We start from the raw sequence: 23,889 nt of genomic DNA, 5'->3' as shown, positions 1-23,889 counted from the left end.
GGTCTTCCATTTTACTCTCCAAGTTTATTTTGTGAGACTACAGTGAAGGAGAACATGTAGACGTTGACCAGTCTGGATGTGCTTGGCACTTGTGAGCACATGTGCTTTCTCTTTCCCTTCCCTCCTTTTATTTTTTTTTTTAAGGGAGCCACTTGGTTTGTAGTTAACAGGTTCTAGCAGTGGGTTAAGCCACAGTTGTACTGCTCTTGCACACTAGCAGGTGCTCTTGTGTCTGACTGGAATGACAATGTGCTCGTTGCCATTCCGGGCAATACGTTCCTGCTGAGTTACATTAATTGCTCAGGATATTAACAACAAAAGCTGAAGCTTCTGTTGTCAGTATTGGTCTTGTACAACACATTAAAGCTGTTTGCAAAACTGTGTGGAAATGTATTGCAGTATATTTTTAGTACCTTTACAATTTTGAGTGGTTTCTCTTTTTTTAAGTTTTCACCCTGCAGAGGAGGTGACATCAGGGCTGCTGGCAGTTTTGTGTATTTTTTTTTTCCCCACATGGAAATAGTATCATTGTTTTGTGTTTACTTTTGCCTCCTTTGGGTTCTTGGATTTTTCTTAGATGATTTTTCCTTCCTGGCGTAATGCATAATAGGAACTTGTAATAATTATAAAACAACAAACCAAACCCTTGATGCTAATTATGCTGGAAAAATGGATCTCCAGTGTTTGTCACTGTTGATTTTACTGTTGTGGGAGAGGAAAGCTGTACAGTGGAAAGGACACTTGATTTCTTTTCTAGTGTGAGATACCAACAGTAAAACAATCTTGTTTTGCCTTCAGCTAAATCTGTCAAGTGAAGCAGGGAAGTTAAAGCCAACGGCTTTGAAATGTCGCCCACTAATTAAATACATTATCGTGTTGGTTGTCAGACTGAAAGTTTTTGGCTGAATGTGTGAGTCTTACCCTCTACTTCCTGTTGTTCTAGGTACAGCTCAGGCATAGGAGTTGATGGTGCTGTTTTTTACTGATTAAAACAAGGAATGTAAGCTTGCTTTTAAGAAAAGAAAGGAGAAAGGAGTTAAAAATTACAAAGCAGGTGCTGTCTGATGCACATGTGCTGCCTTGCAGGGTGAAAGGCACTGAGGGTCATTCTGGGGCTGATGCCAGAGTACAATTCAGTGTCTTCCTTGGAGTAAACTGAAGCTTAGCTTCCTTTTTCCACTAAGGTCTGAAATCTTGATGAAGTTGTATTGCTCCGGAAGCAGATTTGACAAGTAATTTCAGAGCAGCTTTGTAATCTAGTGTCTAGATCTTGTGACTTGGAGAACCTAATAATTGGTTCCTTCTTCATGCTTTTTGCAGTACAGCAGTTATGGCAGGTAGGATGGTGTACTTGGATGCATTAGCTTATACTTGCATCACAGGTTTCCCTTGGCAGGAAGATGAATCAGTTCTACTAAAAATTATACTAGAAGAGCAGTTCTGCTTTCCAGAGGAATGGCTGCACTTCACCAATGGCCATAAAATCCTTGGGATAAAACTTTTCTTCCTGCTGGTTTCTTTGTGATCTGTCTCTTTTGCCATCCCCTGTTTTGTTGCTGTGTGTTGCTTCATGTTAAGCAGAGCTGTGATGCTGCAGAGGTGGGTCATTCCCTTCATCATTTGTGTTAGTTTTTGTATGAGGTTAAGCTGAGGTTGGGAGAAGCAGCAGATGTGGTTCCCAAGCACTGAGAGCAGCTGCTGGTAATACCAGGATATCTCTGACCATGATACAAGCTAATTTGTACAAATATAATACATTTTCAGATCTGCCCTCTAATCCTGTCATTTAGACCTTTCTTGGTATCAATTTCCAGTGGCTGATAAATAAGTCCAAATTTCCTTTTGAAGGTTTTTATTTTTTCCAGAGAGAGAAACAGGACCCCACCAGCAAATGGGTTTCAGCAGCATGCTTCTGATTTATTGTGGTTTGACTTAATTTGATGTCACATTTAAAATGCAAATAGGCTACACTTTGAATCTGAACACGGGAGAGAAACTTTAAAATGGAAAAACTTGCAAATTTGCCAAATAAAAGAAAACATTATTAATCGTGATGCAGTTGCCCTTTGTGCCTTGGATGTTTACTTGATTGAAGCATCTTGGCTGTGGTGCTTTCTCCTTGAAGCCTGATTTGAATGGCGTGTACAGCTGGATTGCCCCAGGGCCTTGTAACAATTTATAGTCTGGATGGAAAGGCAGAAGTGCATAAAAAGACAGTTGTGAAACGTTGCTAGTGCCCTGTAATAGAAAATCTGTGTATGATGACCTTGTCTGTATGGGCCTGTGGGATCATTTTACTGTGATCCAAAGGATTATAAAATGGAAAATGTTGCATCTTACCTGGAATAAAGAGGGGAAATTAAAAGAAATGTGTGGGGTTTTTTTCTAAATTCTGCAGTATCTGCTTCTTCCTCTTTGCATTCTTCCTGCATTTGGCCTTGCAATTCAGCAAACATGTTAAAATTACATCTGTTATTCTCTGCACTTTCACAGGAGCTAGTGTTTTTGAATGCAAATGTCTGAGTGAGGGTTTTTGTAGCCACAAGCATTTATGTATTTAAAAGCCTCGTTCTGTTTGTAGATGAATTGATGTTCTGTCCCTGAACTGCAGCTGAATTAATTTGCGGGTAATTTTTCCTGGCCAGTTATGAGGCAGCATGACCTTTCCTTTTTGGTGTGGAAAAAATGCTGATTAATATAGATTCCTCCTTCTCCAGATGCATCTCCCCTTCTGCAGCCAAGAAAAGGCTGAAAGATTTTCTTTTTGCAAAAAACCTTTGCTAGAACTGCTGTCCCTTGGTTGCTCAGTCCTCCCTTCAGCACAGCTAAGTTTGTTCTTAAGGTTTGGAGCAGACTTGCTAATAAGAGAGAGACAAAGGAGACATTTGAAGGAGTGCTGAATTATTTAAAATAAAAAATTTAGTCTGCAAATGAGATTGGCTTTTATGTCTAATGTGAAGCAGATTGAAATGCTGCTGTGATTGCAGAAGGGCATGTGTGGGGTGGGAGATTAGTATGAAAATGTGGGTATAGGGGCTTTGAACAAAGTGGCAAGGAATGATGAAGAATCAGAGGTGACAGTTTAAGGATTGCATGGCAGGAGCTGCACAGTGATTAAATTCACTGATGCTGTCATTGAGCCGTAAGGCTGAAGATAACATTCTCTCCCTGTGCTGAAAACAAGAATCAATACAAACTCCTTGACAGGGGCTAAATTATTAAATAGAGCCTTTCTTACAATGTTTCATTATCTGGGATTTACCTCAGCTGGTGATTTGTCAGCAGCACAGGGAGATTTGCTGGGCATTTTGTATTAAAATCATTCCAGATGCATATGAATCCATTTTGATAATTCTCTTTTTTACAATCCTGCTCTGTAGATTTTTTTGTTTGTTTGTTTACTTTTCCCCAGATGACACTTTGAATTTTCACACAGATACTAAACTGTGTTACACAGCAGGGTTTGGTCTTGTCACATAGATGCAGAGAAGGAATTCTTTTGGTAATAAGTCTGTTCTTCAAGTGCTCTGCTGCTTTGCCTGCTTTTGGTGTGTTAAATTAGCAAGGTATTTGAAATGTCTTTCAGATGAGAGTTCAGAATTGAAGAAAGAGGAATGAGGCTGGCTCTGTGGATTTATGGGTGGTGGAGTTTCACTGAGCTTAGTGAAAAAACAGAGCAGCATTCTTTTTATTTTGTTGTATATCTTCTGAAGGCAGAAACCATCCGTTCTGAAGTAGCTAAACCAGCATATCTCACATTCCCAAAGTGCACAGGGCTGTGTGAGGTGGTTGTATGGTTGATGCTGGCAGAGATCTGTAATTTCATCCGTGGCATTATTTTGTCAAGTAAAGAATGTTTAGCATTTTTGTGGAGAGGTTTTTTGAAGGTTTTTTTTTTTTCTTTTTCTGAGAAGCTTTGGTGATGCATTGGTGCAAGTAATTTATACACAGCAACAATGTTATGTCACAATTTCATCCTTGTCTGTTAGAAATGGTGAGAGTATTAATTTGTGGTGTTTAAAACAAATGATACAGCATTGCTAAGAAAAATTATTAAATAGCTGCCTGTTAGGACTGTATGTATGTATGCTTTTTAAGGCTCAGCTCCAGCTCTTCCTGCATTCCCTTCCATCTGGGCTTGATATTTACAATTGAAATCCAGACCTAACAACTTAGGGGCTACAGAAAAAAACAACAACAAACCACAGAATAATACACAGGGGTTTTTTTGTTTGCTTTTGTTTTCACTCGATTACCCTGTTGGTTTTTGCACCACTGGGCATTCAGAAGGCCAGCAGTTGGAATTTTCATTGCTGGCTTCTTGCCACATGAAAAATGCAAGGCTGTCTGGAGGCTGTTGAGGATTCACCCCCAGCCAGAGGCTGTGCCAGCTCTTCCCTGGGACAGCAGAGCTGGTTGAACATCCTGCGCTGCTGCCGGTGGCGAGATGCTTGTCCATGTGTGCACCATGTAACATGCAGACTCCAGAAGAGAGAACATGGCAGGCAGGGCATTAATAGGAGCTGATGATGCTTGTCAGCTTGGTTTAAATCAGAAAATTGCTCCCATGTGTTCTAAAGCGGTTTTATTTTGAGAGGCAGCTTCTGTATGAAACAGAAAAGGGAATTCTAAAAATTGCAGGGGGACAAAAATAGGACTGAATGTGAAATCCAATCCTCATTTTGCAAAATTGCTATTGTGGTATTTTTTCCTAATTTTTTTTAAAAAAGGAAAGTAGGAAGCACGGGTGATACAAATTCCACTAACATCCCTCCACCCCTGTCTGACTGTGAGCCAAGGATGAAAACAGATACTGAGAAAACAGGGGAAAACCAAGAATATGCCACTCATGGGTGTGGGGTGTAATTGGGATTGCTCTTCCCATGCTGTGTTAGCAAGAGGGACATGTGTGGCTAATTATTTGGACATGAAAACATGTCTAATAGCAATAGCTTGATGGTAGGTGCCTGACCCATAGAACTTATTAACATCCCTCTTTATATTATGGCTCATTTTTAGTTTTGTTAGGCCCTTTGTCACGGCAGTGTACTCCTCAGCACCTTTTTCTTCTTTTACTTTTCTACTGTCTTGTTTCCTCCTGCTCACCCAAAGTAAACCTAGCTCTTTCCTGCACCTGGTGCTGAGATAATTGACTGCTAAATAAATCAGTAAGTGTCAACTTGAATATGGAGAAAAGAGGTTGTTATTTCTAGCTTTTAGAAGAAAAAAAAACAAGTACTTTAGCTGCTTTACATGTAGCAAGAGAAAATGGAGTGAGAATAAATTTAGCCATGTCCTCTAGTGTTGAATAGTGAGGGCATCTGTCATGTTTAATAATGCTTCTGACCTTTAGGATTACTGAAGTTGAAATTTTCTCTCTGGTCATTTGGGGGTACTTGAGCACTGTCAGATTTCTTGTGTCTGTGCTAAGTCTCCAAAGATACATTGTTATGCTTCATAAGCTGGTGAAGATAATTCATTAAAGAAATTTGTTTTCCAGCTTTGAAAATGGTTTTCCTTACAGAATGTGAAATGTCACTGTGGTCACTAAATTTCAGTATGTGTCATCCCTCCCTATTTGCTTGCTTGCCTTTTGCAGGGAAAGGGCAGCTTTGCTGATGGGCTTCATACTGTGCTTCAAGGTAGAGATAATGCTTCTGTGCTAATCAAGTGTCTGGTAGCATGTGGAGGTGTAGGAAATGATAGACATGCCACCAGCAGCTAGCCAAAATGCTGTCTGTGCTAGCCATGACTTCAGCAGGGAGCTGGGTTTCAGTGGTGGGTTATCATAGTTCTGAACATAACAGCTGTGGTGTAGGTATGGCTGAGGACAGCTGGGCAAGCAGCTTGCTGGGCTTGTAAGTCCTACCTGGATGCTTAAAAATAAAACACGAGCAGAAGAGAATTGTGTATTATATGTAAAATAAACACCTTTTTCTGGCTACGTTGGAGAAAGTGCTGTTGAGTTGCAGTGCATGGTTGAAGGTGGGAGGTGGGGAGTGTTGGCAGTCTTGGTAGAGAAATCTCTTCATCTGAATCCGTGTAGAGATGAGTGGAATCAGAAATCTGTTCCTCCTTCCCTGCCCCATATTGAGTTTGTTGGACTCATTCTTTGTTTTCCTGGGTTTCCTTAAGATTTCAGGACCTGGGGACATTTAAGGTTATTGCACACGTGTCTGTTCATCTTCAGTTAGGGGCAGCTTCCCTGGCAAGTGTTTCTTGCCTTCCTTTTGTGCTGCTGCTCCAGCAGGGAGCAAATTGTCTTTATCCATAAAAATAATCCATTATTCCTCTTCCCTATGAAGCAGTTGATAACGTGACAGTCACTGGGCAACTGGTGTGTGTTGGGAAGTGTCAGGTTTCTTGATGCTCACTAGTGATGTGTTGTTTCCATGTACAACCCCGGGTGTGGTGTGTCATGGTTGTGTAGATCAAGCATGATTATTTGGTCTGGCTTTAGTAAATCTGAGGTTAGCACACCACACTGTGGCAAGAGGGCTTGACTTTGGATAGATTAAAAACATCTGAGGAAAGATGTCTGTTCTAGCAGGTTGCTGGCTAGAGGTACAAAAACGCTGGTGTGTGAAAGGGAAAGTTGTCTAGATGCTCTTGAGAGACCTGGGAAGTGTGTGTGTGTGAGTGGCAGGGAGGGTGATGCAGGTCCCCGTGTGTACAGCAGAGACTGGTTCAGCCCCTCAGGAAAGTGCTCCAAGTCTGCTGCCTGTCTAATAGAGCTTCAGATCTTGTGAAAATTCCTTTTCCCTCCTCTCCAGCAGGCAGGAGGGCTGTGTCAGGGAGCAGCAGTGGGGCCGAGGGGCTGGCTGGCTGCCCGTCTGCTGGGTGTAAATGAAATAACCAGGTCTTGTCCCTGCTTGGGACTTGGAGCAAGTGAAAAGTAGGGATGTGATGGATGTGTGTTTTTGACTCTGTAGGCACTGAACACTAATCCATGGAGAATTTGAACTTGTAATTTTGATTAAAGTGATTGATTTTAAATCAGCCTGAGTTCGTTTTGGGCCATTAGAGGGTATTTAAAAGGAAAATAACTCTTTAATTAAATTAGTAGTGCATAAGTATCCTGCTCTGCTTTCTCAGCAGAACTTCTCAGGTTTTTAAAAATCTGTTCTTTTCAGTGTCTTGTTTCTTGGCATGTTTTAAGGTTAAAAGCAATGCAAAAATACTAAACAAACTCGCGTTGAGCAAATCTTAAACTTTATTTGAACCTTTTACTTTTGGAAAATAGGCAGGCTGTGTTGTTCTGTGAAGCAGATCTTGTTCCATCCCCCTTTATGTTCTGCTGATGGGCCCAGTGAAAGGATCGCTCTGTAAAAGAACAGTTTCCCTTTTATTTGTAAAACATCCTTTTAAAAATAGCAAAATATCAGTTGCAATTACAGCAGTAAATATGAACCAGAAATCCATCTAAATGTAAGAATCCTTCTCAAAAATCAGGTTCTGGCACTATGAAAATTTGAAGAGAGTGAGGCAGAGAAAGTGTTTTTCAGGAGTGGCCACTTTCACGACAAATTGTGATGATGAGAGAGGAATTACTCTGCAAACGGAGTGATGGCCTGAGCCTGTGGACTCTGTTCCTGTAATTGTGATCAGATGTGGATTTCTTGAGATGAATCTTAGACTTTTTTAAAATCAAAGGATGGGAATGCCTTCACAGCAGCCCATGGAGTGCTCTCTAACAGGTGCTCTTCTGTAGCTAAGCTTAATAATAAAGAGTTCAGTTGAAACATGAGCTGTATAAAACAATCTGTTGCCTTGAGCAGTGTGTGATAAAAAATGGAAGAGGCAAAACCTCTTCTTCCCACTTCCTAATAATGACTAGAAGGTGCAGAGGCACCTCATGACTAACCTCTTTGACAGCTCACAGTTTGCTGAACCAGAGTTCCATGCATGGTTTGCATTTTATGAACAGTAAAAGGAATTCTTTTCACTGTGTGGCACATCAGGTAATTCTTTGCCTTAGAGATGGTGTGTTTTAAGCTTCCTAGGTTAAAAAAAGTGTTGTTATAGGTAGCAAAATTGGAAGGGTGGTTATTTCCAGATACCTTTTGTTGTCAAATAAATCTCTTTAGAAATTTGCTGTTTACATATAAAGCTGGGACAGCAAAGTTGTAGAAATATGACTGTCTCTTCTGGTCATCTGTATGCTTTCTCTGATTTTCTTAATCCACTTTGCAAATGTCTGGGTAAGTGAATCTTCACGGCTCTGGGTCATTTATTTCCTTCTTTAGGTCAGTAAACATCTTCGAAATCAGATGAGTGGAAAGAGGTGAAAGAGGCTCAATTATTGAGCCTAATGTCATGGAGCTCTTTGGAAGTTCCTGGAGTTTTAACACAGAATATGGCAGTGGTAGTTTTGCTGTAAAACCCTGGCTGGAGGGAACGTCTCAGTCTTAGGATGCACAGAGGATCTTTGCTGGGTCAAATGTTGGAATCAGCTTCTATGAGGAAAACAGCAGATTCTAGTCTAGGACATGGTAATAAACATCTGAAGAGCTGTAAAGAAGGTTCTTATGTTTACAAATTCGGTTCCTCTTAGATCAGACATACCACAAGTGCTGTTGAACTTTTGGGTCTTGCTCATCCAGATTTCCTAGCCAAGTAGTTGTGCAAAGCTCTATTTTTTAGGGTTGAGATTTCCATGAACTGGATTCATTGCTAGTCACAGTCAGTGTGAGGATTTTGGCAGGTCAAATAATCAATGTAGTGCCTTACAACACTGAATTTTAAAGGTGCTGTTTCTGGCCCTGTCTCATACTGATGGCTGTGAGGAAAAAAAAAACGATCCTGCTGCAGTGGTTAGCAGTTGGAGAATTCCAGTGGGTGGCTGATTCAGAGGGGCTTTCTTCAAATAGCCTAACCCCAAGTGCTTGCACTTGCTCTTTTGTGCTCTGTATCCTAATTTTTACTGGGAAAGCTAAGGCTTTGCAGTGAATGAACATCCTAGGAAGTTCATATCCCACATTTATGACTCGATGTGGCATCTTCATGAGCTGTGTGAAGTATCTAAGAAATGCCAAGAGTGGTCACTTCATCTGCCCAACAGTGCTTTCATATATGGAAAAGATTCTTGATTGGAGCTAAGGCCACTTGACAACTTTACCAATTTGTTTACAAGTAGCTGTGCAATAGAAACAGCAATAAATGTGGCATCTGTATGCTGGCTGTATGTGGAAGAAGAAAATGGGAGGGAATGGTTGAGATGAAGTTTGAGAAAGGAAGAGAGGTGGAAAAAAGATGCAGGGAATATTGCTTTAGAGAAAGGAGTTGCAGCTGTTTACACCCTCCTGGCTGCAAACATGTCTGGAATATTCGATTTATGGAAAGAATCAAGTAATTAAGATAAAAGAATATACATGATTCACTGCTGTGAAATAGAAAGACATAATTTATGCTCTGTATCTACTGTAGTTATGATTAGTGACCTAAGGCTGTTGAACTTCCTCTTTATGGATTGCAAAAACGCTGTGACAGTTTTCAAGGGAATTGCTCTCTTTGAGTTTAAAGAGATGAAAATGGGCCTGCTAACAAGGACCAGCTTCAGTGTGTGCTTTCATATTCCTCATGTTAAAAGAAAAAAAAAAAAAAAAGAAGAAAAAGGCAATTGGGTGCTTTGATATGTCTGAACCTTAGGACCTAGTGAAGCAGAAGGTGCACGATATATGATATCACACAATGCATGCAATGGATGGCAAGAAATCTGCAGAAGGGTTTTCCCTGGGATGCTTTTCAGAATGTCTGTTGCTGAAAAGGTTGAGAAATACGATTTAAAAAAACAGGAGCTATTATTTGGTGTTAAGTTTTCTGGTTCTGATGTGTCATGCTGTTTTGCATGTTTGTACTGCAAAATTGTTCATAAACCTCAGAATTCTTGCTCCCTGTGCTGTGCTCATGATCAAAGAAGATTATTATCACCAATTCAGGCTGTGATTGAGTGCTTCCCTGCAATAGCTGAGGAAAATTTGTAAGGAAATATCTGAAATCCCATTTCAGATGCTGTTTCCTGCGTGCCTTTCTGAGCCCTCAGAACATTCATTCAATATAAGCTGTTTGAGTTTTGAAGTAGTTTGGGCCTTTAAGCTAAAAGCCTCACACTCTGAAGTGCAAAATTTCATGAACTGTGGTAAAAGATCATCATAAATCTTTCATCTGGAAACTGCAGCTGTCATGATGCTCTCTGCAGTCTCCCAGCAGAACCTGTGACTTGCTGTGATTCTTGTGTCCTGAATGATCTGCACTTGTGGTTGGGAAGGGCATGTCCTTTGGATGTGCTCCCTTCCCCACCTGGTGATTGTCCTTAGTGCCAAAAAGAGCTAACACAGTGGCTTGTGCTGGTGTTTTCAGACTTGCTTTTTGATGCTGAATGATGAGAGGCCATTAAGCCAAGGTTGCTATTTGTCAGTAAAAATATTGGGCCAGGAAAATAAACAGCTGGGAGAGTATCTGGACATGCCTGCATTTGTAATACACTAAATGCATAGTAAATGTCTAAGTTTTAGGTAGTATTGCATTATAATAAAAAATAATTTATTACTCTACTCATTGGCAAGCACTTGTAGGACGAGTGCTGTAATTTACATGCGTTTGGGTGTTGGAAAATGGATTTGTCAGTGTTACTTGTACCAGTGCATAAGTATTTTATTTAACTTTTTGAAGGTAATAAATACTCAGGTACCTCCACACCTTTTAGGGTCAGGATCCCTGTGCACTAGGACTCTTTTAAGTATTATTATGTATTTATTTTTAATGTTTAAGTTTATTTTCCATCTCTAAGTAATACCAGAGGTCCCTTCCAGCCTGGCAACATTCTCATAACTTCCCAAGTGTCAGAGCAGATGGTCTGTGCCCTGTGCTGGTCTGTGCAGGCACATGCAGGAGCTTGTAACAAGCAGAACTCTGAGGGCTGCTATGGCCAGAACTGCTCCCAAATGTGTGTGCTCCAGGGTTGATTGAAGGAGGCTTCTTCCTCAAATGTATCCATCAAAGAGAGAGCACCTAGTTTTGCTACATAATCTCCTACATGTTTTTCTTTGCCAAGTGAGAGTCCTGGTAAGCAGTTGGAAGAACTCAGCTCGTGGTGATTTGAAAAAGAGGGTTTTTTAAGTCATGCTGAGAAGATTGTGCTTGGTAAAAGGCAAACAATCTAAATAATGAGCCACTTCTAAACCAGTCAAATTGGGTTTTACGCAGAGTTCCTTCACAAGTTGTAGTAACACTTGGTGAGGATGCCTTGCTTTGCTTTATGAAAGTTTGGGGGTTTTTTTGTAAGGTACTTGCCAGTTTCTGCAAATACAGGTAATGGTTGCACATAGAATTCTTAATCAGGTGTCCTGTTGCTTTCAATAAGTCTGTAAAAAAATTGGCTGTGATGACATGTTTCATATGAGTCCTTGTGCCCAGAACAATGGGAAAGGTACAAAACTGCAGTAACAATATGTGATGATTTTGGGGTCAAGAGCATTTGAATCTGGCAAAGATGGGTTCCATCCAGTGCCTCTAGTAAGAAAGTAAATTCATTTGAATTCTACAAGAGGACCAAATGGTTTATGGAACTACTAGTTGGTCTCAAAGCCTCCTTCAGATCTCTGAATTTACACCTTGACTTTTTAAAATGGAAGCTCCGAGTGGCCTCGTTTGTTTAAGTTGTAGTTCTGTGATGATATTACCCAAGACAAATGATTAGCCTTAGCATTGTGTATTAGCTTGGCTGTCTGTATTTACTTTAATCTTAATTCAAATGAGAGTGCAGTGCAGATGGTGTCCCTTATGTGTACTATATGTTTAAAAACTGTATATCCTTGTTTGAGAACTTGTGGTTCATCTTAGTTGTCTGTATGTTCACACATGCCTTTCAGCACCTGACACAAGTTTTTCTTCCTTTGTACCTTTCTCCCACCTTTGAGCCTTTTTCTTTTAAAGCAAGTAAATGCATAGATTTAATTTTCCAGTGTAGTTATTGCTGATTTTTGCATTTTCAATATCTTTCCATTTCCAGAGGGATGGAGGCTGTCTTTCCAATCTACAGGTGTAGATTAGATTGCAGCTCGTGGACCTGGTTTTGGGTGGATTTATGTAGTACTAATTTTCATACAAACTAAAAATGTAATGTCTAGTGTTGTTAATTCTAGCCATTGATATTGGGGCAGGCAGCAACAATCTCTATTAGAAATTCCCTGCATGGTAAGATACAGTCATATCTTCCACAACTTGACATTTTTTTAAGACTGCTGTTTTATTTTCTAGATTAGCTGCTCTGGTTTGTTTCACACTAATTACTGACAACCTTTTTTTTACTAAGACTAAGTCATGACCCTGTTTATCAGCCAGTGTCTGAACGTGCTAATATATGAAGCACATGTGTAGAAAACTGGTTTGGGGTTTTTTTTCTGGTTGAAAATGTTATGTTTTTCTAAAACACAGCACGTTAAGTGCAGCTTCGTACAGGATGTGAACATTTAAGTAACTGATTATTTCATAAGCAAGTGCTTATATCTTCTGAGAAGCTGCACCAGGAAACATTTACTTTCCAAGCATTTATTTTCCAAGTACACTTTGTTTCCTCATAGGAACACCACTTGCTTTTGTGGTGAAATAGCCAAGTCACAGGATCTGGCTGATCAGTATTTTTTTCCCTTTTCTTTTTACAATTCTAAAACCCAGCTTGCTAGCAAAGCAGGCCAGTTTGCACAGGTGCTTCAGTTTTTCCTGTCATAAAATTCCCCTGACTATTAGGCAACATTTTAACAGCCATATATGACTGTTCAAACTCTGTGCTGGGTTTGCAGAGCAAATGTCTCCTGGTTGTTTTATCCTTTAGCTCTTGGTAACTCTTTGTTAAAAGGCAAACCCCTTAGTGAGATGTTCAAGAAAATGTGGCCTCTTGATATTTAAAAGGTGAGAAATCTGTTTAAACTGTATATGATGGCTTCAAATAGCCCCACTGCTGTGTGCTGCTTGTTTTAATAGAAGTGATAAATACTGTGGCTGGTGGTGCTCAGCAATTAGATTTGAGCTATATACTATAAATGACATTTAATGGCAAATGTCAGGCATAGTCTGAATGGTATCTTCATTTCAGTGTTGTGTTTCTTTGGGATAATGCTTAAAAAAAAAAAAGCCAACAACCCCTTGATGGAATTTAATTACCGGAGCATATATTCAATGATTAGTTAAATACATTTGTAATACCATTAGTTGTTAGGTAACTGTTTGCTTATTATGCTTGACACCGAGTGTATTTGCTGTGCAGTGTGCATGGCGTGAGGTGCAGCAATCGAGATGCTAATGAGCCCGGGTGTGAAGGAGGGCTGGGCTGCCACGTTCCCTTCTGCGGGCAAGGGAGCAGCATCTGTAATCAAAGTGGAGTTTGGAGAAGCAGCAAACATGAACAGAGATGCTGGGATCAAAAATAGTGCTTATTGCCTTCTCTAGTAGTGATTTTAATTACAGCCTATTGCTGAATGCTCGGCCCTGTTTGGCTTTTGTGTCGGGCTTTTGTGGTGCTTGGAGAAGTAATAGCTGAAATGTGGCATCTCTGGCTGCACCTGTGATTTTTGTGCAGTGGAGCTGAGTGCACTGTGTGTGTGCACGTACAGAAATGTGTGTCAGGAAGAATCTTCCAGCACGAGGCTACGTAGGGATCTTTAAGGTCCCTTCCAACCCAAACCACTTCATGACGGCGTGGAGATTGCTAAAACAAAGAGTCAGCCTGGAGGGACCCAACTGTCTGTCCACAGCTACAGTGGGCATCTCTGCTCTGCTCTCCTCCTGGGCCTCTGTGGAGGCAGCTCACACAAAGTTTATCTGCCTGGGTTTTATCAGATAAATGCACACTGACCTGATGGGGGTCTGCTGGGGTAGGCAGCTGCTGGTTTTCCCCGAGACAGGAGGAGTCAGCTGGGGAAAGCTTTTTGTGCCACAGGAGCTTTCATGGTGGGGGAAATGGGTGGACACGCTGTCGTCTAGCCCTGACAACTGTAATTAAACAGGCTTGTTCGTGGGGACTTGTATACTGTAATAGTGTGGTTACTGTATGCTTTTGCTCAGCATAACTGACACCATGAACCACAGATGGGATTCAAAGAACATAAAAGGGAAACGAAGCAGAAAGATACCACAAAGGGATTAAATGAGGTAGTAAGCAATGACCCATAACCTTCATGAAAGATCTTATGATAGTTTTATTTTAAGCTGGCCAGTTTTTAAGCATAACTGCTTTTTTTACAAGGTGAAATTATCTTTTGTCATTTAGAATTGAAATTTTAAGGGTATTGTACTTAAGTGTGTTTCACTGATGTGAAAACAGGTGACTTGCTACATCTTGGCATAGTGAGCAGCTTTGTTTCTAGTAAAGCCAAAAAGTTTATTAAATAAATACTCCAGTTTGATTTAAATACAGAAGTCTTTCATGGTCATTACCTGACATGAGTAATGTTCTTTTTCTCCTTGAAAACTTGAACGAGGCTGTGTTGAAATCTGTTTTCTGGATTGCTCAGTAGTTGGAAGTCTGTGAATGAGTGTATGTTTAATATCTGATATTTGATGTGATGCAAGATGTAAGTGTGCACTTTCTGATCCTCTGTTCCTGTGTCACCATGGACTAAAAGTAGGGAAGATGGGATTAATCGGGTGTTGTAGGTAAGAAGGAAATTGCCTTAGGAATTTGGGTAGAAAACAAATAACTTGGGCAAAGACTGCTTGGAGTATTTTCCTGTTTGGTCTTAATTGACCTCTTCTATAATCTTTGCAAAAACAGAGAAGATGATGTTGGTTGCTGATCACGTTTTCTGGGGTGTGAATATGAGTGCAATTCCAAAGGAATTAAAAGAGATGGATGCTTTTTTTTTTTAATGTTGAAAGAGGAGTCCAGAGAGCCTGGGTGTGAAAGGCTGGTTTGAAGTTGAATGTGTCAAAAACTTGGGCTTTGACAGATGACACGTGCCCTCCTAGCTTCATTTTAGGGTAGCCTTGTAGTTTTTTTGATCAATGCTAGTTTGCAGTTGTTCTTATATAATGACACATACTCTTTAGCCTACATGTAAGTATCTCATTCTGTAACTAACTTAGCTAACATAAGCAAGTAATTTCTACAGTAGATTTTGAAAAACACTTGTCTTTGTTCTTCTGTCTCAGTAGAAGACAGGAGACTTCATGTTAGATTTTAACAGCCCTGTGCCTTTAAGAAACACTGTCAAAGAGCAAGGTTTTAAAGTGAGACCTGTTTTTTAGCATAATTGGTAAAGCCTAAAGACTCCATTTCAGTTGGATATTTCACAGTTGCTTTTTAGAATTTTTTTTCAAGATTCTAAAAAGACTGGTTTAATTTTTATTTGGCTTGTGGCAAGTCTCTTACTAAAGTTATCATTCCATATGAGCCTATATCCTGGAAACAAATGACTATTTGTCTAACGGTATTTTCATTTGTTCCTTGTGTTTCCTTTTTCTTTCACATGGTGCCCAATTCACAGATTGATACCCTGTTGTTGGCATTCTGCATAATCAATGTCATCCCCTCTGTCTCAAGGGGAATTGCTGACATGCACCCCTTGGCAGTTCATTTAGAAGCAAATAATTAGAGGACATTGTTTTGACAACAATGAGAAAATAGTAACAGAAGAAGGGAATAGAGGTTTGAAAGAGTTTGTCATCCAAATCTGATTCTAGCTGGGAGTTACTAGCTCTTTGGGCATGAAGCTGTTGTCATTGTATTGGAGAGGATTATTCTATCTCTGAAGTGCAATTTTAGGAGTGCAGGGCTCTCTCTACCTTACAAGTGCCATTTCTGTGGAGTGGTACCTGGCTAATGTGAGGTGCTAATGTTTAGCACCCCCACCTAAAAACCCAAAGGGAGTTGTAACTCCTAAATCTGCAAACACTTCTCTGCTTTGCTGGGTGTGTAATTGAGGTGTCAGCAAATGACCAAGAGCTAACCCAGCATACTGGTTTTACTGGAAGGGTCTGCTGAGGAAGCTGGGTCTCCATATTGGTCACATCTCTGTTTGAATTCTAGCATATAGGCTCTGGGGTGACCGAGGCTGAATTTTGGCTCTATTTCAGGATGTTTGGGACATCTGTAAAGGGGGAAGGAAAATATATGACACTAAATAAAATTAAGAGTTGGTAGGTGACATCCCATATTAATTGATTTTTGTAAAAGTGTGGCGAGGAAGACAGAGCTATGAGGAGCAAAGGGAAGAGAAAAACACCTTCAGGTAACTCAGTTTGAGCTTTGTCTTAGAAGTGCCTCTAGTTGAAGCACAATGAAATGCAGTGCTAACCTGTGTCCTGAAGTGGCAAACTTTACTGTTGAAATCACACAGTCTTTTAGTGCTATTTGTTGCAGTTTCTGATGGATCTTTCCCCACTTCTCAGTTACCATAGTTATTCTTTGTCTGTCACATATGCTATGGAGTTCTTGCCTTGTGACTGTAATAGCTGTCCCACCAGAACATCTAGTGTTCCTAAAATGGCAGTGTAGCAAGTTTTGATAGTTACAGATCTTCTGGTGATCTGAAGTCTGTATTTTTTTTTTTTTTAAGACAGTCTAGCAGCTCTAATGCCAAACCACCCACACTAGGAGACAGCATATGGCAGCTACTATGAATTAACATGCAGATAAGTAGCATATCACTTAGTGTTTTTAAAAAGGCTTGAGCCTTGATAGCTGGATTTGAAGGTTTTGGCTATGTGGCCATCTCCCCAGAGTGCAGAAAACACAACCTTTCAGAAAATGAGTCAGGATCTAAGACTCATTTTGGCCATGTTTTGCAATTGTTTAAAGGTGTAGGCAAGCAGATTGTTGTTTTATACCTACATATGTGTATATGTGTAGGCTGAGATTTAGGGGTATGTCTGTGGGACTTGTGTGCTTTCCCTTCTCCTTATGTAGGAAACAGCTCTGTCTACAAATAACCTGCCTATAGTCCATAATGTTTGCAAACAGTTTTGCTTAAACTTTGTGACAGAGATTTAGGACAAATAATGCTCTCACCAAAGCAAGAGGACTGTGTTTCTTGTATAGTCTTCAGGACAGGCTCATGGAGGTGTCTGAGTCTTCATGTATGTATGTGTCAGAGTGTGAGAGTTTGAAATTCAGGGGAAGGTGAGTGTGACGCTTGTTTTACATTTGAGTTATTTGTACATGAGACTGAATTAATTTCCAGCAAACTGAGGTGACTTCATGAATTCCAAAAAGAGTTTTGTCTGTCTAACTTGTGAATAAAAGGGACACGAGAAATTCTTGCTGTAAACAATCACATAATGTCAAGAGCAAGACACGGCGAAAAAAAATCCTATATTGTTTTGTCAATAAATTATGCTTTCCCCTGCATAGATCACAGAAATGGGACTTTACCCTGGAAACTGCAATATTTGATACCCCAGGCAGCTTATTCCCAGCTCAGCTCACACTTCACTGAATACACTGATCGATTATCTGCGGCTTAACCAAGGCTTCTCATTTCCTGCCTGCCATTACTGCGCTCAATCAAGGCAGGTTCTTTGTGGCCTGCCTTGTGTGCCCAGATAAGCCATCAAGGCATGTTTCTATTAGAAAAGCTCTTGTAGATGGAATAGTCATTAGATAACACTAACAGGTTTAAAGGTTGCAGTCTTTGTGTTGGTTCGGGTTAAGAGGACAGGAAGCAAAAGGGCTGCTGCCTTGGGTTGTTCTGTTAGGGGGGGCAGAGAGGATTAAACTGCACATGGCTATATTTAGTGCTTTTATTTCACCTTTTCTTGCTGAAAACTGTTATTTCTCACTTTTGACAATGCTTTTGTGTTGGCAAGAAGCAACTGGGTGTTAATACACCTGCATCTGAATTAAAAGAGTCAAGCTGCAAAAATAGCATTCATTTGGAGTAATAACCTCTGTATTTCCAAGCCAGGTTTTCTTGTTTTACAAACAGCTGATCAGGTTTCTTATTTAATTAGAAAACAACCCACAAAAAGATATATCCCCAGGACTTGAATTTATGTGTTCTGTTGCAGAGTGGGAAGAAAAGTGATCCTTGCTTTATCTGTTTAGCTCCTGATTTTTAGATAGTTTCATTTTGTGTCCACCCTCTTTTTTTAATATTTTTTTTCCTCCCCCCCCAGGGGATCTGGTATGAGTACTCTTCCCCTCCCCCCCCAAATATTAGTAAATGTCAGAAGTGAGTAAGTGTGAAAATACATCTACAGTCGAAATATGGGTAGCAATTCAATGTGGCAGGGGAGGGACATGGAGCAAGTCACATTTACCACTTGTATTGGGGTCAGGCTAATACCATGTCATGGAGCATAATTAGAAATGTCTGTGTGAAATGAAATCATCATTTTTGGGGGATAAACAACGCCCCAAGGAGTGGGTTAATTTGTAGTGTGAAAAACTGAATATAATGTTCACTTGAACACTGGCTTTGTGAGGCCAGAGCTGCTCTGCTGCAATGCACAAGGTGTTCATTTTGATTAGTGGAGATCCTGTTAAAACATTGAACATGCTGTTAAAATAAGACAAAGCATTTGATAGCTTAGAATTAATCACATGATTTATTTATATTTTTTTAGAAGAGTTTCATTGTTGAAAACATTTGAAAGGAGATGTGTCCTTTTCCTTGTTTCTATTTTGCTGTTTGTTTCTTTGAAATAGCTGCTATTCACCCACTCCAGCGTGCCCATCTGTCATCTCTAGCATTTGGTATATTGTTTCCAAAGCTAGTTGTGATTTAACATGGTATCTAAATAGGGCAAGTAATGAAGGATACTGCTTAAATCCCTCTGAGAGAATCTGCAGGACATCTGTGATCATTTGCACAATTTGGTTAGACATAACCCTGGGAGGAAGACGTGGAAGCTCTTTAAGATATGAATTGTAATGTGCAGCAACTCTGTTTTCAAGTGGGTTCTAAAAGAAAACAGGCACCTTGGTATTGTCACAAATGCTGTGGAAATCTCTACATTCACACTTTTAAAGAGAACCTTCAAGATGATTTTTTTTTTCCCCTTTTAAGGGAGAGACTTGTTTTTTTGTTGACCAGATGCTTGTGAACTGGGATGCTTTAATCCGTTTACAGATTTTATCTAATTCTTGTTGAGCGTCCCAAATTGATTTGTGTTTTTTGAAAAGGAACAAAAACTAAAGCAGCAGCAACAGCAATACCCTCAATTGAGTACATTTAGAGCACTGCAGCAATAGATAATATTTTCATTTAAGGGGAAAATGCAGTTTTGTAGCACAGGGAATCTTTTTGAGCTGACAGCCACTTTAAAGCTGCTTGCCATTGCTGTGATATCTGCAAATCTGAATTTAGCATGTGACTATCCACAGCTTTGCATATGTAAAGGTGTAAAAAAAAAAAAAGCAACACTTTATGAACTAAGGGACACTTCTTTTGTGTGCACGTGGTTCTAAAATAAATAGTCTACCACAGAAGTTGGTGTCTTGACACCTGTGAGTATAGTCTGCTCTGTAAATGACACACATATTTAGAAAATTAGCTGACAAAATAGCATGTCTAGGAATTTCTGTGCAATGAAGGATGTAAATGTGAAAAGCAAGATTCTGACAGACGTTTTGTGTTGTTAGGGAAATAAAGTTCAGGTTAAAACTCACAAAATCGTGCATGTTGGAGTACGTACAGAAAATACTTCTCAAGATGAAGCTTTGAAATTCATTGGACAAAAAGTAGCAATCATGGTTAAAAAGAGGTATTTGGAAAGGAGGTTAGATCAGAGCCCACTCAAAAAAACCCCAAACAAACTCAAACCAAACAACCCAGAACCCAAACCCTACTGCTATCAGCAGAGCACAATAACAGCTTGTTACCATGTCAGCATATTGTTAGTTAGATCGTTCCAGAGACTTTTCAGTAAAAAATTACTTGCAGATCTTTGTTGTAAATGACATTTTTGTGGTTGTGTTCCCTGTGTGTGGAGGCCTTGAGCTGTGCTGTGTGTGTGTTCTGTTCGGATGAAGAAGAGCAGTCAGCATTGTGGAGCATGTGCTGCTTTCAGGTTTGAAAGATATGGAATGAATCTGATACTGTTTGAAGATACGTACATTGGCCATGTTCAACTTTTCCTATCACTTAAAATTCATATGAAATGCCTATTGCATAAAATTTAGTTTTTAGAAGTCAAAAGTGTAGGAAGTTGCTGTGTGCCTTGGCTTAAAATCTGTGGTTATACACACAACTTAAGTTGATTTTCTGTCATCTTTATTACCTATTTTGGTTCTAAGCCTTCCTTCATTTTTTTTTTCTCCATAGATTTTCAAGATACTTTTTTTTTTTCCAGAAGTGTAATGAAAGAAAAGCTGCTTTTCTGTGTTATGAAACCCCTGTAATTTCATTTTCTTTGTAATCTTCCCCTCTGACGATGCCTCACAGCTCCATGAAGTCAATACCATTCGTGCTGGCAGGTTGCAGCATAGGGCAATTCATCATTTCCCTGAGAACTTTTTAGATTCAGCCAGCCTCCTGAAATTCAATCTCATTCCCTGTCTGATTGTGAATCTGATTTCAGGGGAGGAAATGTTGTTGTTCTCTTTGGCTGCACAGAGTATCCAAGAACCTCAGGGGTGAAACGCAGGGAAGGGAACAACAGAGCCATCCTATGAACCTAAAAGAAAGTTTCAAACTGGGAAATCAGTGGCTTCCCATCAAATTAGAGTGCTTGGACTAGCACAAAGCTCCAGCGTGTGTAGATATTACACCCTTAAGGGTGGGATTTTTGGATGATGAGATGATAAAATACTGCGAAATGAAGTAAATACCTACCTTCATTGTGTCAGTATGTGAATATTCCTAATAAGCTTCTGTGTAATCCTCTGCTGTTCCATTTAGTTGTTTTTTTTAAATACATATTGGGGAGCTTGGAGGTTTGCAGTGAAGCTTAGAGGAGACAGCAGTGAGCATAAAACTTCTGTGTGTATTGACTGGATGATGAACTGGGAGAGTCTTTTGAGAGAAGGGGAGAGAGTGAGGTGGTCCCTTATGGCAGCAGGATGAAAGATCTCGCTTCCAACCACGAATTTCTTCTATCCAAGTGTATCAGAATGCTTTGTGAGTGTTGACCTGAGCCTCGTCCAAAGCCCTGGGCTGCTCAGGGATATAATAAGAAACGGAGACAGGGAAGTTGAGGGATTGCATCACCATCTCCTCTACAGTCTTGGCCTAATTAAAAATAAAAAGCTGTGACCTGCCAGCTCACAGCTCCGTGAGATGCCAGGGCAAGGAACAGACTTGGCAGTTTTGATCCCTTCCTTTTTGTTGCAGTATAATCTCAATGTGCACACAGGTAAAGGATACACAATTTCACACAAAATCTGTACAATTCTAGAGTTCTTTCTGCAAAACGGTTTGTTCCCTGCAGGCAGCAGAACCCAGTGTTGCCTCTCAGACTTTGTCCTTTTGGCGTTTTTAGTGCATTAGACGAGCTTGTTGGTTTTGACTGCAGATGTGTTATTTAAAAACAAAAGGAGGTTCAGGTTTCCCTTGTACAGCACCAATACGCTTAGTATGTTCTTGAATGTTTTTTGAGGCATTCAGTACAGCCAGCACTTGTGGCAGTGATGGTGTAGTTAAACTTTTTTCTGGCACAATGCTGCCACTAGCAGCTTTTCGGTGGTATTACATGTGTTTTTAATCAAAGGCTTCAAGAAGTGCGTTTAATTGAAAGATTCTGATGTTGTTTATTAAGCAGAAGGGGGTGGTAATTGCTGTAACAACTAGGCTGATATGAACAGGAGAGATGAGAAGAACTTTCTGGTCCAGTAACCTGTGATTTGGCTTTTAAATGTCAAATGTTTGAAGAGCAGCCTTAGAAGGGCCCAGAAAAAACAAAGGGCACTTGAAGTTGCCTCATTCCCAAAGAATGTTCATTTCCCTTCAGGCCTTCCTCTGTTTCTTCCAGTGTTTTGGAGCAGTAGGAAGAATTGACTACGGAGGCCTTCAAAGTTAAACTGAAGCAGACAGTCTGTAATAACTTGATCTAAAAATTCTCCTGTTAAGTGGTGTTTATGCTTCAGTTTCCTCTCAGAAAGAGCTAAGTGGTAGCTGCATTCCCAAATGACAAAGGAACACGTGAGGAAGACAGTTTTGTGTCAGTTTTTCTGTTGGTTTTGTGAGGTACGTGAGCAGTCAGAACCTATAATTATTGGGAATGAAGGGCAGCATCCTATTCTTCTGTGTAAAGGATTTTAATAAAGAACATCTGCAATTATGTCTGAATCCATCTGTCCTTGCGGGTAAAAAAATCTGATGTCTTTTTGTTACTGCTATTAAGAATGGTAGCATTAAAAGATGTTGCTGCTGGTATTCTTTTTTCTGTGTTTGGCCATAAATATGTTTTTCCTTGTAGAAATTTGCAGGCTAAGATCATGCTGCATGAGGCCAAAAATTCCAGTTCTTTTCTGATCTCTGCCTCTTCTTTTCTTGGGTTATTTTTTTTTCTGAGTGAATAGATCAGTATTTGCTGGTCAGATATATAGAGGTAAAACTGCATGATGATGCAGTGGGTTCTTGTTGCCTTTGGCTAGTTTGAAAGTCAATCGTTAGCTCATTGCCCTTGTTTCATTGTGGTAGAAATATGTTTTCCTCCCTTTTGGGTCCTACATCAGGCTTCCTTCAGTGTGCAAATAAATTTTATACTTTAGAAAATTGTCAGATGTGGTCTGATTTCTTTTTTAGTAATGCCTTTAGACCTTCTCTTTCAGAGTAAACGGGATCACCTCCTTATGAATGTCAAATGGTACTATCGCCAGTCTGAAGTCCCAGATTCAGTCTATCAGCATTTGGTTCAGGACAGACACAATGAGAATGGTAAGTTAGGCTCTGTAGAGTAAGGCCTTCTTTCCTTGTACTCTGAATTTTAAGTTTTAACAGTCCAGAAAGCAAGAACACTTTTGCGGAGGGGTATGAAGCAAGGACTGTTGATGAAAATATGTTAGAAGATGGATGACAGTGTTTCTTACCTGCCTTGTTTGTTCTAACTGGTCTGTGTCGTGGAATCATAGCTATAATCAGATGCCTTTCTGGTGTGGTTTAAATACTGTGCTAAATTATACTAAAGCCTTAAGAGAGAGTAGAAAAGAAACAAACTTTGGATCCTTCGTAGGCCTTCTGGACAGTGTACTAATACCTAACTGGCTGAAGACCAAGTTGTCTGAAGACATTGTGATTCTCTTCTGGTTTTTTGTGATTTTGCCATGGTGTCATGAAAACTAAATTTTTACAGTCATGCAACCTTGCTCTTATGAATACTCACTGTGATTAATATTGCAGGAAGTAAAGCACTCGTAGCTCAGTTCCTCCTTTTCTCTTTGCAAAACCAAGTGTGATCTTGGGTTTAATAGCAGCAGAAGAAACTTCAATGTGTATTGCAGTGTCATTTATCTCTTGCCTCTAGAGAAGACATAACATTTGCTTCTATTCTTACCAGGCATTTTCCTTGAGGCAACTGTTAAAATTCTGAAGATACTCCAAGGTGAATTGTGATAAAAGTTGACGTTTGAACTATGGAACACAGCAACTTTTTGGTGCACGAGAGTACAAATTTGAGCATACATTCTCCTTTTTGTAGGCATTAAGGACATTTTTGGTGTGCTTTAGCAAAAGCTGCACAGCTCTAACCTTTCTCTTACTATATTTGAAATGTCTAACAGTGGGATTACTGGCACAGTGTCACGACGTGAGCATTTTTTATAACATGGCTGCTTTTTTTTATGTCACACTCTTTTGCATGTGGCAAAATATTTTTGTGTGTTCTTCAGAGGAATTATAAAGAAGTCATGGGAAAAGTTGTCCTTCAGGTTTTAGTTATCACTGAGAATTGTCTGTATTTGAACATGGGTGTCAATGTTTATCTCAAAGCCAGAGCACTAAGCAGTTATTACTG

At 39.9% G+C, this 23,889-nt stretch overlaps 1 protein-coding gene across 5 annotated transcripts in view; it reads left to right on the top strand.

Annotated features, from left to right (window-relative positions):
* RERE (arginine-glutamic acid dipeptide repeats) overlaps positions 1 to 23,889 on the top strand; it is a 216,681-nt gene that overhangs the window by 82,814 nt on the left and 109,978 nt on the right. For all 5 annotated transcript variants that reach the window (XM_051637085.1, XM_051637084.1, XM_051637082.1 and 2 more), the window contains one exon: positions 22,709 to 22,814. In XM_051637085.1, coding sequence (XP_051493045.1) covers positions 22,709 to 22,814 — 106 coding nt within the window. The remainder of the gene's footprint in view (positions 1 to 22,708; positions 22,815 to 23,889) is intronic.

Source organism: Apus apus, chromosome 20, assembly GCF_020740795.1.
Source record: "Apus apus isolate bApuApu2 chromosome 20, bApuApu2.pri.cur, whole genome shotgun sequence".
Taxonomy (NCBI): Eukaryota; Metazoa; Chordata; class Aves; order Apodiformes; family Apodidae; genus Apus; species Apus apus.
Note: the sequence above shows the minus strand (reverse complement) of the source record. Positions and strands in the feature narration are given on the sequence as shown.